The 14,643-nt window shown below is 54.0% G+C and overlaps 1 protein-coding gene across 5 annotated transcripts; it reads right to left on the bottom strand.

Annotated features, from left to right (window-relative positions):
• Positions 1–2,766: 2,766 nt before the first annotated feature.
• Positions 2,767–14,472, bottom strand: SHKBP1 (SH3KBP1 binding protein 1). Of its 5 annotated transcripts, none has more exons than XM_057713012.1 (18): positions 14,343–14,472; positions 14,058–14,111; positions 13,894–13,939; positions 13,714–13,787; positions 13,357–13,415; positions 13,046–13,126; positions 11,916–12,077; positions 11,742–11,832; positions 11,461–11,651; positions 10,745–10,860; positions 9,731–9,818; positions 9,500–9,616; positions 6,765–6,935; positions 5,543–5,698; positions 5,016–5,112; positions 3,710–3,888; positions 3,304–3,418; positions 2,767–3,182 (listed from the first exon to the last, which is right to left on the bottom strand). In XM_057713012.1, exons 1-18 carry the CDS (start codon positions 14,426–14,428, stop codon positions 2,951–2,953), a joined length of 2,115 nt encoding a protein of 704 aa, XP_057568995.1. In that variant the 5' UTR covers positions 14,429–14,472; the 3' UTR covers positions 2,767–2,950. The 5 variants fall into 5 exon arrangements, with proteins under 5 accessions (XP_057568995.1, XP_057568996.1, XP_057568998.1 ...); XM_057713013.1 differs by having other exon boundaries at positions 3,304–3,415; XM_057713015.1 differs by having other exon boundaries at positions 13,046–13,112; positions 14,343–14,428.
• Positions 14,473–14,643: the final 171 nt, after the last annotated feature.

The raw sequence follows: 14,643 nt of genomic DNA, 5'->3' as shown, positions 1-14,643 counted from the left end.
CCCTGCCTGAATCTTTAAAGGCTCCCAAGAACACCCCTCCCACTCCCAGAAATGCAGACTTTCTCCTTAAAGAATTCCAGTCCCTTCCCTTCCTAGGGACCTCTACCATTAGGAGCCACAAGGGGGCTTAGTGCCCACCTGCACCCACGTCAGTGGGTTCCAGGCTCCAAGCCCCGCTCACAACCTTCCAGCTCAGAGGGTCTCAAGCCCAGCCCCATCCTTGCATTATAAATTCAAGGCCCCTCCTTCATTCCTTGGAATTACAAATCCTAACTCTGTTCTCCCAAAGGCCTCAGAGCTTCAGAGCTCACCCCCTAGTCGCCCCCTTCTCTGAGTTTCAGGCAACACCCTTTACCACAAGAATTGGGCCAAAACCCCACACTTAGGATCCCAAGCCCGACCCCTTTCATGTTGGTCCCCCCTCCAGGGGGCCATCTCTCACAGCAGTTTGATTCTTAGGGCTTCCACTTCTGCAGTCTTAGCTCCGCCCCAGTAGATCCCAGGCTCCGCCCACACAGGGTACTAGGCCTGACCATAGTGCTGACCTCAGACTAAGAACAGCAATCAATTCAGCTTCCACCTCATCCCCACTCCTGCTCCTTCTTCCAAGGGTGTGCAAGGAGGGTAGGGGACCCCTTCACCCTCCCGCCTTACCTTGAAGCACACGGGCTGACTCACACAGCCACACTCACACCCGTTACCGCCGCCTACGGCAATCCACACCTCCACCCAACACTGACACCCAGAAGTCTGGGCCCACCCACCGTCCAGGGACACACAGCCCCTTGGAGCAGTAACGACGGCACTCAGGCCCCACTCAGGGGCGTTCGTGGGCTGCCCCAGCTCAATGATGGAGTGCCTGGCTCTGCCCACTGAATGTGCTCTGCGTCCCTCTCTTTGTGTAGCTCCCACGATCCCTGCTAAACGTGGCCCTGAAGGACAGTGTGCCCCTGCCCCCACTGCCCCCCTCCTCATCTCCTACCCTGTGGCTGGAGCATTTGCTGGGGGCGCTGCCGAAATTTCTCCCTTCTGCTTGGGATCCAGGGCATCTTCAATGCTCGTTGCTAGGCAACAGCCTCTGGCTCACCACTGCGACTTCCGGGGATGGCGTTGGCTTCCCTTCCCCCCAGATTTTGGAGTTCCCAGCTCCCAATCCCTCCCTATCAGTGCCACTATCTCCTAGGGTTGTTTCTATGTCACTCCGGGATCACGATCTGATTTCAACTCTTCAGAATCTCTCAGAGCTCTAGAGCCCTGGCATTCCAGAAGCTTCCTTCATTGTACCTGCTCATACATGGGGTTTTATCCTGGTATTAAAAAAACAAACAAAACTCTTTAGTGTTCTAGGTTTTCTGACATTTTCTCCCTCAGTATGGGAATCACTAGCATCTTAGAAACACAAGTGTTCTGGATTCCATGACGCAGAAAAAACTATCTCAATATTCTAGATCTGTGAGCATTACAAAATACCCCTATATTCTAGATCACAGACATTCCAGAACACTCATGTTTTAGAATCATTGACCTTTGAGGCCTCCCCTTCATGCTCTAGATTCTCTGGCAATCCAGAACCACTTGACATTATGGATTTCTTAGAATGCAAAAAATCCTCTAGTGATTTAGAAGGGCTGACATTCTAGAACACCCCTATGCTCTAGATTTCCTAGAAATCCAGATTCCTTTCTGTGTCCTATAACTCTCAGCGTTACAGAATTCCTGTCTTGCAAAATATTCCTACTGGTGTAGATTCATAGGCATTCTAGAATATTCCTCAGTTCTAGAATGATTGACTTTCCAGGTCCTTTTTCAGAAATGTCTACAGCCTGGATTCTTTGATATGCAGGGGAGAACCCTAATATTATTCATCCACTAGCACTATAGAATATTCCTGTGTTCTAGATTCCTTAACATTCTACACCTTTCTCCATCATGCTATAGAAGTTCTGGCATTCCAGAAACTCTGGCATTCTAGAATCAGCACATTCTAAAATTCCCTGTTCTTATTTGGCCCACTTTCTCTCCTCTTCATCGACCCAAGGAAAAGATGCAGAAAACTTCCCTGAAGAATTGCCATAGGAATAGGTATTATGTGGGGAAAAACCTCAAGGACGTCAAGTTGGGGTGAGCTGATCCTGTCCCACATACCCTCTCTGGTGTGGGCAAGAGAGGGGTGAAAGACTGGGCGGCCAGGGATATGGACAAGGTGTTTGCAGTGGTGAGGTTTGGGGTACAAATGTCACTTAGCCGACATCTGTGTTTCTGCCAATCTGTACCTCTTCATCCCTGTTTGTGGTAACAGTACCCTGATTCACCTTTCAGGAACTCTTCCTCCACTCTGTCACGGGGCTGACCTCACTGCCTGGCTTGTGAGGTCACATGATCCCTGGAAGGACATAGTGATTGGTTCAGGGATGGCCATCTGATTCAGTTAAAGCCAATGAGAATCAGTCCTGTGATTTTGCTGCTGCCAGCAAGAAGAGTTGCTAAGGAGCTACCTGGAGTCATCTTGGCACAGAGAGGGGAAAACCTGACTGAGAATGATCCCAGAGGAGAGCAAAGCCAAAAGATGGAAAGACATTCTGGATGAGTGTTTGCGCCCCGGATCCAGCCACGCCTGAAGCCTGAGTGTAAACCAATTCCCCTTCTTTACTTAAATCAGGAGAGACAGATATTCCTGAATCTACAGCCAGGGACCTGATTGGGCACCACATCTCTCTCACCCTTTTCCTAGGGGTCCCCAAACCCTCTAAGAATGTAACCAAGGTGTTGGCAGTGAGAACTTTATTAGGAAAGGGTGACTTTGGCTCCAGAAAAGGGAGATGGTGGGGGCCTAGTAACAGTAACCACTCCAAGGAGGCCCTGGTCCTGAACCCAGGGCTCTGACAGGAAGCGAGGCGGGCACCTGAGTCCCCCAGGACCTGGGTATCCCAAGGCACCACGGCAGCAGTGTTCAGAAGGAAGTTTCATTGAGCTTTATCTTGGGGGGTGCAAGGGGAGCCCCGAGACCCGCAGAAGGCCGGGGGGCTGGTGTCGGTGGCCGCCGGGGCTCCGGCCCGCTCCGCACCAGTTCCTGGCAGCGTTCCACGAAGCTGCCTCCCCCGCGGCGCCGGGCCTCAGCCTGTGGGGGGCTTGGGCTCCCACAGCGGCTGGACGGGGAGGTGTTGTTGAAGGCTGAGTGGAGACTGAGGGGGTGATGAGGGTCAGTGCAGGTCATCAGGGTGGAGCTGGCTCCCCCTTCCCCCAAGGCCACTGTGTTCTGCCCTCTCCCACACTGCTCAGAAGGGGAAGTAGAGTCACGCCTACCTGGTGAGAGAGGTCCGGGGTGAGGGGCTGGGGAGAGAGCCCCTCGAAGAAGCCAGTGGGGCTAGTTCGCACTGCTCCAGCTGTTCCATCAGCTCTTCCTCTGTCAGGCCCCCTGCTGGGGGGCAAGGAAGCAGGGTCAGGGGCAAGACAGGGGTCACAGGCCAAAGGACAAGGTTCATGTGCAGGGACTGAGGCTGAGATAGCAGAAAAGATGCAGAGGTCAACAGACAGGGGTCAGAAGCGAAGAGAGAGGGTTTAAAAAGCAAGGGCAAGGCGGGGTTCGGGGGGGGCAGGGAAAGGGGTCAGAGGGCAAGGGCTTGGGGAGGGAGGTCATGGCGAAGGAAGTTGAAGAGAGGGGTTCAGGGTGAGTCTCTGGGGCTGGGGGTGGGACTGAAGTGGGCAGTACCGGGGGCCTGGCCGAGGCCGTCCATGGCGGTGGTCAGGTCCCACATGGCCAGGCTGCCGTTGGCCTGGCCAGTGAGCAGGTAGCGCCGGGGCCTGGAGCCAAGCCTCCGGGAGCCCTCGCACTCGAGCACCGTGAAGGCGGTGGTTGGCGAGCCGTCCACGGAGCGCACGGAGCACACCCTGAGAGGGGAGGGGGCAGGGGTCACCTTGGCCACCCCAGGGCCTGGCCTGGTCCCTCTTCTCATCCTTACACCCCTCCCAGGCCTCAGTCCCCACCATTACGGCTTCCGTTCCTGCCTCTTGGATGAGCACCCAAGCTTCTCCATCCCTCCGAGATTTACTGCCTTGGGTTCCAGCCCTGTGGGTCCAGCAGCCTCCTGGATGTCCCCAGCCCCACACACCCACCATGGGCCCCAAATGGGATCCTCCCCCAAACCGGTTGCCCTCCCTGCTCTTGTCTCAGAGGGCCCGAGGCTCACCCTGGGTGCCCGCCCCACTCACTTCCCAGCATTCCCCAGGGCCGGTCCTACTCCTCCTGCATCGCTCCCTCCTCGGCCCCCTCCTCCCCTTCCCATCTGGCCCTGGTCAAGCCCTGCCCTCTCCAGCCAGGCATCAGTCCCAGCCTCCTCCCTGGGCTCTTGGCCTCCTCTCCAACCTCCAGTCCATCCCTCTCAGAGCGACCACGGCCCTGAGGACACTCAGGACAGTCTCAGCTCTTCCACGAGATCGGCAAGGGTCCGCCCCCCTGCAGCCCCATTTCTCACCTCTGGGTGCTCCAGCCCCCAGAGACCACATGTTCATCCCTGGTTATCCTCTCTGACTGTTCCAGCCTTTGCACATGCTGCTCCTTCAGCCGGGCACACCCTCCCCTCGCCCTCCTCTCTTCTGCTCACTCCTATTTATCCTCAAGGTCTCTGCTCAGAGTCCCCTCTTCAACAGGCCCCCTTCCCAGCCTGGAGCAAGCACTGCCTCTGGGCTCCCACAGCTTCTCGTTCCTTCCCCATCGCGGCCCTCACCCCCCTGCCCGTGCACACACCCCCGATCCCCATCCCAGCCCTGACTACCCTGGGCGATCTCTGCTTGAGGTCCAGCACGGGCACCTGGGGTTGTTCCAGCTTCATTCCCATCCACACATGTCACACCTTTGATACCCCCAGGCCCCAACACCTAGGACCAGGCTTGTGCTCCTTCCCAGCCTCTGCTCCTGTGGTGCCCCTGGGCTGGGATGCCCTTCTGACCTCTGTGACCCAGCTGGCATCCTGCCTTCTCCTCTGACCACCCTCCCCGTTTGACGGGATGGTCCTCACCGCTGACCAGTGGATGAAAGACGCACAAAAAGCTGGCTGGCATTTGGCACCACCTTCTGAATGAATACTTGCTGGTCATCCCGCTCGCCGTAGGGGCCTGGGCCAGGTGGGGGAGGGGCAGTCAGGGCCAGCTGGGGTCCCTGGGACCTCCAGACCCCAAGACTCTGCCCCCTTCCCCATGGTTGAACCTCCCCCCCACCCCAGGACCAGGTCCCCATCCCCAGGTTGCTGGCGTCGGGCGAGGTCAGAGAGGGCTGAGGGTCAGCAACAGTCAGCGGAGTTCAGGCACATCACGGGGCAGGGGGAGAGCCCTGGGTCAGCAGGAATCAGTGAGGGTAACAGCATTCAACCGGGGTAGCTGGGGGTAAGTGGCGGTCAACAGGGGTCAGGTGGAGGTCAGTGGAGGTCAGCTACGTCAGCTGGGTGGGTCAGGAGAGGTCTGCAGGGGTCAGGAAAGGCCCCAGTGGAGGCCAATGGAGATCAGGCAAGGTAGGTGGGGGGGGGGGGCCGGGGGGCTTAGGAGGCACCGATGTCATTGCCAGCACTGCAGCCGCCATGCCCATCAGCTGACTCCAGCGCCAGGATCTTGAATGAAGCGAGCGGGGTGGAGCCGGGCTGGGTGGAAATCATGCCACGGAAGCGAGTCACAGACCACGTCCTCACGTGGTTGTTGTCGGCACACACTGAGGAGTCAGGAGGCGGCAGCAGGTCAGGCCCGGCCGTGGCATCACCACTGCCCGATCTTCCTGAGCCCCGGGATGACCTCCTTTCAAAGGTGTTAGGATACAGGCCCCTCTGAATTCCTCCCTTTCAGAAAAGTCTCTCTTCCCCAGAGCTCCAAACAGTCAGCAATCCTGTTGGCTCTGCCCCCCAGATCCTTCCAGGGCCTGATCTCACCTGTCCCTGTCCACTGCCTCCACCAGCCCCACCCTGGCCCTGGCCATCTCATCTCCTGCCTGGACCATCGCAGCAGCCTCAACCTTGCCCTTCCTGCTCTCATCCCGTCCCCACAGTCTGTCCCCACATGCAGTCAGGGGGACCCTGTGAACACCCAAGTCAGGTCACAGCCCTCTTCTGCTGAGAGACCTCCCGCAGCACCACCTCCTTCAGGGTTAAGGACAAAGTCTTCTCCCTGGGTTAGGAGGTCCCACTGACCTGCCCCTGTAACCTCCTACCCTCTTCCTCACCGACTCCACTCTGAGCCCAGGGGGCCCCCTGCTGTTCCTTAGACACACCAATCATCCTCCCACCTCAGAGTCTTTGTAATGCCTGTTCCCTCTGCCTGAAATGCCTGTCCCCACTGATCTGCACTGCTCATTTCTGTTCAAAGCTCCCTGCTCAGGAAGGCCTTCCCGAACCACACAGTCTCCAGTGATGCTGGCACTCTCTGGCCTCTCACACAGCTTAGCTTTTATGCATGGCCTTCCTCATGGCTGGATAGTGATTCATATTTTTAGTGATTTATTGTCTGCTGCCCCCACAAGAGCATCAGCTCCATGAGGGTAGGGACTTGGCCCGTCTTTGTCACAGTATCCCCATGCCTGGCAGTTGCTGAATTGATGAATTCTCCTCTTTTCCTGGCAAATCCACTCTCCCCCAGACTGGTCCCCTTCATGGAATTCTCCAGAAGTCACTCCCCCCACAATGTCTCTCCCCAGTGGAAACCCTCATACACCTGGCTTCGTGCTCACAGCTGAGCCATCCCTCCTGCAGAGAGATGGGCACCTGGGGCAGCCAGGTGAGGCCCACCTGAGATGAGGTGCTTCTCTGACAGCATGATCTTGGTGACGGGGCTGCGGTGCACAGTGAAGGTCTGGAAGAGCTGAGGCCCCGAGCCCACAGTCTCGGGATGCTGCACGATGACACGCACACCCCCGGAGCTGGTGCCGTAGGCGATCTCGATCCAGTTCCCACTGTCACCTGGTGAGGGGCCGAGGAGGAAGAGAGGGACAGGGTCACAGAGAGACAAAAACAAGGGCGCAGAGAAAGAGGCAGGCAAAGAACAGACGCGGAGTCAGAAAGTAAGGAGGGAACCTCCCTGGTGGTGCAGTGGTTAAGAATCCACCTGCCAATGCAGGGGACACGGGTTCAATCCCTGGTCCAGGAAGATCCCACATGCTGTGGAGTAACGAAGCCCCTGCACCACAGCTACGGAGCCCACATGCCACAACTATTGAAGCCGTGCACTTAGAGCCTGTGCCCTGCAGCAAGAGCAGCCACCACACTGAGAAGCCTGCACACCACAACAAAGAGTAGCCCCTGCTCGCCACAACTAGAGAAAGCCTGTGCATAGCAATGAAGACCCTATGCAGGAAAGAAAAAAAAAGAAAGAAAGGAGGAAAGAAAGAAAAAGAAAAAGAAAGTGAGGAAAGAGGGAGAGAGGGAGAGAACTTGTGGCAAGACATGGGAAACGGAGGAACAGGAGACAGAGGGACAAAGCAGAGATAGAGAGCACCAGAGACAGAAACTAAGACAGAGAGAGACAGAGCTAAGAAGAGGGGGAAGAGAGATAGAAAAATAGAGAAACAAGGACTGAGAAACAAATCATGGGGAGGGATATAGAGGCAGAGACTGAGAGAGAGAGAGATGGAATTCAAGAGAAAGGCAGAGAAACATAGAAAGGGACACATAAACAGACAGCAATGGGAATTCCCTGGCAGTCCAGTGGTTAGGACTCAGCACTTTCACCACTGTGGCCTGGGTGCAATCCCTGGTCTGGGAACTAAGATCCCACAAGCCACACGGTGGGGCAAAAAACAAAAACAAAAACAAACAAAAAACAAAAAAACCAGACAGACAGCAAGACAAGAAAATGCAACCTAGAGTGCCTGAGGGATTCCCCACCCTCGCCAACTTTCCACAGGGGAAAAGGTATGTTGTAACATCACAAACTTAATGGACCATCTTCAGGAATACGGGTAAAATGTGGTTTTAATATTCTGTGCAGGAGTTAAAAGCAATGGAATTTGGGTTATGCATAGCAATATGGATGGGTATTTAATCTAGGGCAGGATGGACAAAAGCAAGATATATAAACTGAGATATATACCCAATTCCATTTATGCAGATTCAAAACATGTTCATAATACCAATTTTGTAAGGACGCATACAAATGAAAATATAAATGCTAAACATGACAGAACAGTGGCACATGGTGAGGAGGGGGCTGGGAAGGAAAAGAGTAAATCAGTGAAATAAGAAAGGGGCCTTGGGAGTTCCCTGATGGTCCAGTGTTTGGAGCTCCGGGCTTTCACTGCCAAGGGCCTGGGGAACTAAGATCCCATAAGCCATGTGGTGCAGCCAAATAAATAAATATATAAAATTAAAAAAAAAAGAAAGGGACCTTATGTGATGACATGCTGTGAAGTTAGGTGTATTTTTAGTTTACTCCTGCTAGAAAAAAAAGTACTGTGACCCCTACCTCACACCATACATAAAAGTTAATTTGAAATGGAACAGAGACCTACATGTAAGAGCTAAAACTGCAAAGCTTCTAGAAGAAAACATAGGGAAAAACCTTCACAACCTGGGGGTAGGGAAAGACATCTTAAGCTCCAAAAAGCACTAACCATAAAAAAACATTAATCATTACCCAAAGTGAAAAAAATCAAACACAAAAAGCCACATACTGTATGATTCCATTTACATGAAATGTCTAGAACAGGCAAATCCATAAAGACAAAAAATGGATTAGAGGTGTCCAGGGGCTGTCAGCAGGGAGGACTTGGGTGTGACCGCTAACGAGCATGGGGTTTTTTGGGGGGTGATAAAAACATTTTGGAATTATATCGCAGTGATGGCAGCACAACTTTGTGAATCTACTAAAAATCACTGAATTGTGAATTTTATGGTATGGGAATTATATTTCAATAAAAACAAACAAAAAATTAACCTATTTCTCTGCATTTGTGATCAAGAAAACAAAACACAAAGACTGTCCCAAGTGAGAGAACTCAGCTTCGCCCACTGTAAGACATGCGTCCTCTTTTTGCTTGTTTTTGTTTTTGTTTGAGCCTTTTTGTTTTGTTGGGTTTTGGGGACTTTTTTTGGCCATGTCATGCGGCTTATGGGATTTTAGTTTCCTGACCAGGAATTGAAACTGGGCCCTTGACAGTGAGAGCTTGGAGTCCTAACCACTGAACCACCAGGGAATTCCCAAGACACGCATGCTCTTTGTTTTAGGAGCATGCAAACATTATGCCCTAATCAAGAGATGGGAAAGAAACACAAAGATCAACTACTAGACATCAATTTTGCCCTGGCATAGAGGCCCGCCATGGCCGAGCACCTAGAACAGTGCTTATATATAAATGGTGCTCAGTAACTGTTTGTTGAATGACTGAATGACTTGAATCTGTCTCCCTCTTAATAAAACTCACTGGGTCATGCTACACAATTGATGGGGAGACAGCTGCAGGCTGGGGCTGAGGCTGGTTGCTGATGGTGGGGCAGGGGGGTGGGGGGACAGCTGAGCCATAGCTTACTGGTCTTGGGGGTGAGGTAGACACTCAGGGCTGTGACTCCATCCTCCGCTGGGTCCCGGTAGAGCTCGCTGACAAGGAGGTCGTTGTCCTTCATGCGCAGGGGGAATTTCTGCACATCTGGGGTGGGCAGGGAGGACAGAGCGGGTTTGTTGAAGGTACCCCAGCCTTTCCCCTCCTCTCCCACCTCTCAGGGGAGACTCTCAGGCAGCTGGGGAGCTGGCTGCTGCTCACCCACGTAGTAGATGGAGCCGTTGTTGCAGCCCAGGAGGAGGAAGGAGCCTGCAGCGTCGTAACTGGTGATGGGCTGCACCTCCTGGACCTGGGGGCGGGATGGGGCGGGGCAGGCTGTGGCCATGGTGTCCTCCCTCCCTGCCTTTGCCTCCGCAATGGTCCTCCTGGCATGTCCTCGCCTCCCTGCTCCAGCATCCCCCGGGGGTTTCTAGGCCCACTCCTCCCAGCCTCGCCTGCTCCAGGCCTGCATCATCGGTGTCTGTCTCTAAATGGCTCGTGGACGGTGCTTCTGTCTCTTGGCCTCTCCTGGACTCTGTATTTCTGACATTTCTTCACCTCTCCCCACCGCGGCTGTGCTGTGCAGCTTGAGGATCTTAGTTCCCCAGCCAGGGATTGCCTAGCAATTCCCTAACATTTATTAGTCTTCACCCATCTCTCTTTGTCCCTACATCTATCACAGTCATTTAGTCCTAGTTTCTCTCCATCCACCCTCTCTCTTTCCGTTGCCCCTGACTTCCTATTTCTATTTGTCTGTTTCTCTCCATCTCTGTTTCCGTCTCTCTCCTTTCTCTGCTTGTCTGTCTCTCAACCAAACACTCAAACTTTAGAAAATAACGCTGTAGGTGTATTTTTTTTTTTTTTTTACATGTTGGACAGAGCTTGGGGTGAGCACAGAGAGAATGACAGATGTTTGCACGTCTGTCTCTGGATTTCTGCCTCCTACACCATCTCCCCTCACCTGGTCTCCCACCCAGTGTCTGGAGAATCCCCCCTTCCTTTCCAAACCCACCCATCCTTCATGTCAGCTCAGCAGCCCCTCTTCCAGGAAGGCCTCTTGGATCCACCTTAGGCCTTTATCATAGCCACCCCCGTCCCACACCTCGCAACAGATCTGGCCTATTGCTGGGTTCTCTGGTTCTCTCCAGGTCAGGTGGGGCAGAAAGGAACCCCTCCCTGGGTCTGACCGGTTTGGACACCTGGGAAAGATGCCCCCAGGCTGGCCAGCGCCCTGACCTGCCAGTGCTTGGTGACGGCATTCCACACCCCGATGCGCCCTGTGTGGCTTGTGGCAATGAGCTGGTTCCCAACGAAGAATAAGGCCTCCACAGGCACTCCCAGATGGAAGACACCTGCAGAGGGTGAGGAAGGCTCAGCCAGGACCCCCTTTCACCGGGGAGGAGAGGGGTGGCGGGAAGAACTGCAAGGGCCAGAGGATTCAATTTGGTCATAGACTCTTTACAGGCTAGAGGATTCCAGCAGGAATTACAGAGGATTACAATGGGCCAGATGCCTGCTCGGGTGTGGGACTCTAACAGGGTGTGGAATTCTAACCCAGCTGAGATTTTCAACAAAGGCAAAAAACTCTATGGGCAGCCGAGGATTCTCACGAGGATTAAGATTTGTTAGGGAACAGATTAGTCTAAGGAGTCAGATTTCTAATGGGAACAGATTCTAACAGGTTCTGGGATTTTACTGGCAATGGAGAATTCTACCAAAGCAAAGAGATCTAACAGGGTAGTGAATTCTGATGGAGGAGGGAATTCTATGTGGGTGGATTTCTCTAGCAGACCAAGGAATGCCACAGAATTCTAAAGGGCTGGAGCATCCTAATAACACAAAGAAATCTCGGTGGGTGTGAGAATCGTGCCGGGTGGGCTGCTGTAACAGGCCACAGGTTGGAGTAGAATTCTAAAGGGCAGAAGGGTTCTGGAAAAAGCCAGGGGCCATACCTATCTCAGAGCCACCGCCTTCGGCCTGCAGAGCCCACAGCAGGATCTCGCTGCCCGTGGCCGCGGCCACCATCTTGTCATGCTCACCCAAGGCCCCGCCGAGCACCCGGGCGGTGAGCGCCAGTCGCTCAATGGGCCAGTCCAGGCGGGGACTGGAAAACACCAGCTGCCAGCCGGAGGCTTCCTTCAGCCTGGAGGATCGGGGGACATCGTTAACCCTCACCCCGAGCCCTCCCCGTCAACAGCGCTCAAGGTCTCCTCCCACCGCCCTCCCTGAGCACCTATAGCAGACAAGAAACTGGGTATAAGCCACAGCGATCCAGTTGTGGTGTCCACACACCAGGCGCACCATCCCCGGCTCCTCCGGTAGCCCTTTGGGGGGGGAAAGGCAGGGATCAGGGCAGGGTCACAGGGGGCCGCTGGCTGCCCTGATCTCCCAAGAGACATAAATGTACCCGAGGGGGAGGGAGGCGCTCTCTCATCCAGCATGCGGCCCAGCAGCCCCGCGTTGCCCAGATTGGGGGGCATCGTGTTGCTCCGTCGAACAGGGGCTGGGCGTCCCCCTGCTTGCTGGGGTCCCACCAGACTGTGCCGGTTCCGCCGCTTCACCGGGAACACTGTGGCAGGGAGAAGGGGCAGAATGACAATCACGGTAATAATTGTGGGAACTGCCACACCGCAAGCATTTAAAATGTGCCAGATACTGGTTTTGCCATGTGGGTAGCATCGTTTCCTAGAGAAAAGATTTTCGGTGGTGCAGGGACATGGCATTACGTGAGACTGAATCACACAGTGAGCTGCTCCCTTTGCAGTTCCTTTGAGCCCATCACAAAGAATGAATCAGCTTGTGGCTGCCATGATATGGATACCTCGTCAATATTTGCCAATCTTTCCTTTTAAGAAATGGAAGCCTGTCCCCTTGGCAGGCAACAGCATCTATCCAGAGTTTAATTACACTGCTATGTTTGGGGATTATTTCACATCTACTTATTTATGCTATGAAAGTAGTGATAAAAAGCTTCTATTTAAAACAATTTTTTTTAAAAAAAGGGCCAAACTACGTTAAGAGAACAATAGGTCTTCCTATTTGGCAGACTTCATGAAGGTAGTAGGTATTGACTAAGGTTAGAGAAATAAAGCCATAAACTGAAATTCCCCACTCTCTTCCTTCTATCAGTCAGCAAAGCCTAGTAGGCTACAGTTCCCAGTAACCATTGCAGCATATTTTCCATGGCCAGTAGGCTGGCTGCTCCATGAAGATTATAGTCAATAACTCTCCTTTAATATTTCTGCCCTCCATGCAAAGGACACCAGTTCTCCCTAAGCCTTCCTACAAGGAAATCATACCTGGACTACAACCCCCATCGGGCTGTAGGGCAAGCTTCTGAGCCTCAAGGGGACTAGCTTGGCCCATTGCCTCATTGGAAATGCTGTTTCCTACTTCCTTTCCAAGCATCAGTTGAGGCATCTGATATAGAACTACAACTCCCATAGTGTCTCAGGGCTCACAGCTCCTGCATCCAAGGGCTGCAGCCTTATGGGAAATGTAGTCTTTAGACCCCCCCCATTCCTTAGTAGTTCCCACCTGGTGGAGGCAGGTAACCGTTGAAGAGGACATTTCCGCAAGAAGATCGATCCAACTCTTCCCGAAGCTGCAGACGACGAACTAAGGTGGAAGGACTCAAAGGCTGGGACTTGGAGAACACTGAGGCAGATCCCATTCCCCCTCCCCCATCTCTTTCTCCACAGAACATCACCACTCTCCTGAGAACCAGGACCAAATCCAGTGCTCTCAGCTCTAACCCAATTTTCTTTCAGGAGAGAGGGGAAAGGGGGAGCATCACTAGAGAGCTGGTTTTCTATGGGATGAAGATGCTGAAGGGAGGCCCCACTTACCCAGAGGAGTGAGCCCATAGAACTGGGCTTCGTGGAGGAGACTGGAACCGTGGACACCCCTAGGTAGTAGAAATGACTAGGGGTCAGAGTCTGGGGAGTGGGAGCAGGCAGAGAATTCTGAGGATGAAATTTTCAAAACTGCGCAGAGAATCTCAAGAGGTAGCAAAGTTTGATGGGATCAGGATTCTAAAGGAGCAATGATCAGGGCGGTGAAAGTGTGTGTGTGTGGGGGGGGGAATTCTAAGGACATATAGTTTAAATATGATCAAGAAGCTTAAGTGAACATTCTGAGGGGAAGAAAGAGACTTCTCAGGGGGTGAAGACGGTGGGGGACTCCCCTTTATCTTCCATGCCAACCTGGGGTCCAACTCTTTGGTGCGCAGGAAGTTGAGGATAGGGGCGAAGACGGTGGGGTCCCTGTCGATGAAGATCTGTGCGGAAGGGAGGCAGAGGATAGATGGAGCAAAGAGCAGGGCTGAGTGGGGATCCTGTCCCTCCTCCTACCGGCCGCCCCATTTCAGCCCTTGCTCTACTCACGGCGCCGGTCTCATCTTTCAGTGTTGAGATGCGTCCGCTCAGAAGACTGCAGGGAGGGGACGCAGAGCAGGTGTCACGGGCCGAGGTGTGTGTGTGAGGGAGAGATTATGTCTCCCCATACCCTCTCCCCCTGCCCCCCACCTCAAACTCGCTCTCCCAATCACCTGGAGAAGAAGGAGTCTGGGATCCAGGTGAGAGTCTGGCGAGAGGTACTGAATCTGTGCGGGGACAGTGAGCGGACGCGAGATGATGTAGGGAGTATGAGGACTGTGGTCCCCAGTCACAACCAAATAAGTTCCCTTCCCTCCCCAAGCACCCATCCAGGCTCCCGCGCCTCCAGCAGGGGGTGGAGCAATCCTTGATGGACAGGGATTCCCCCGGGGGAGGAGGGTACTCCCACCCCGCTCCCCGCCCCCGAGAATAGGGTCTCAGGAAAATCCTACACTCACCTCTTCCCTCCCACGTTCAGATGAATCACCTCCCCGGGAGGTCCCCGACCCGGGACCCCGTCGGCTGTAGGGGCCGCGGCTGCCATGGCCCCCGGGCTAGCCGGCCGGCCTGAACCCGCTTCCGGGTGTGCATTCCGTCCCCGCCCCCACCGCGTGCTCATTGGGCTGGAAACTCCCAGAGCCACCAGCGATTGGGTAAAGCGCTCACCCTTTGCAGATTTCTCCGCCTCCTTAAAGGGTCCCGCCTTTCCTGTCCCTGACGGGGCGGACCGAGCGGCTCCTTTCGGGAAGTTTAGTTTCC

Source organism: Hippopotamus amphibius, chromosome 16, assembly GCF_030028045.1.
Source record: "Hippopotamus amphibius kiboko isolate mHipAmp2 chromosome 16, mHipAmp2.hap2, whole genome shotgun sequence".
Classification (NCBI taxonomy): domain Eukaryota; kingdom Metazoa; phylum Chordata; class Mammalia; order Artiodactyla; family Hippopotamidae; genus Hippopotamus; species Hippopotamus amphibius.
This window is presented reverse-complemented; position numbering and strand designations above follow the sequence as displayed.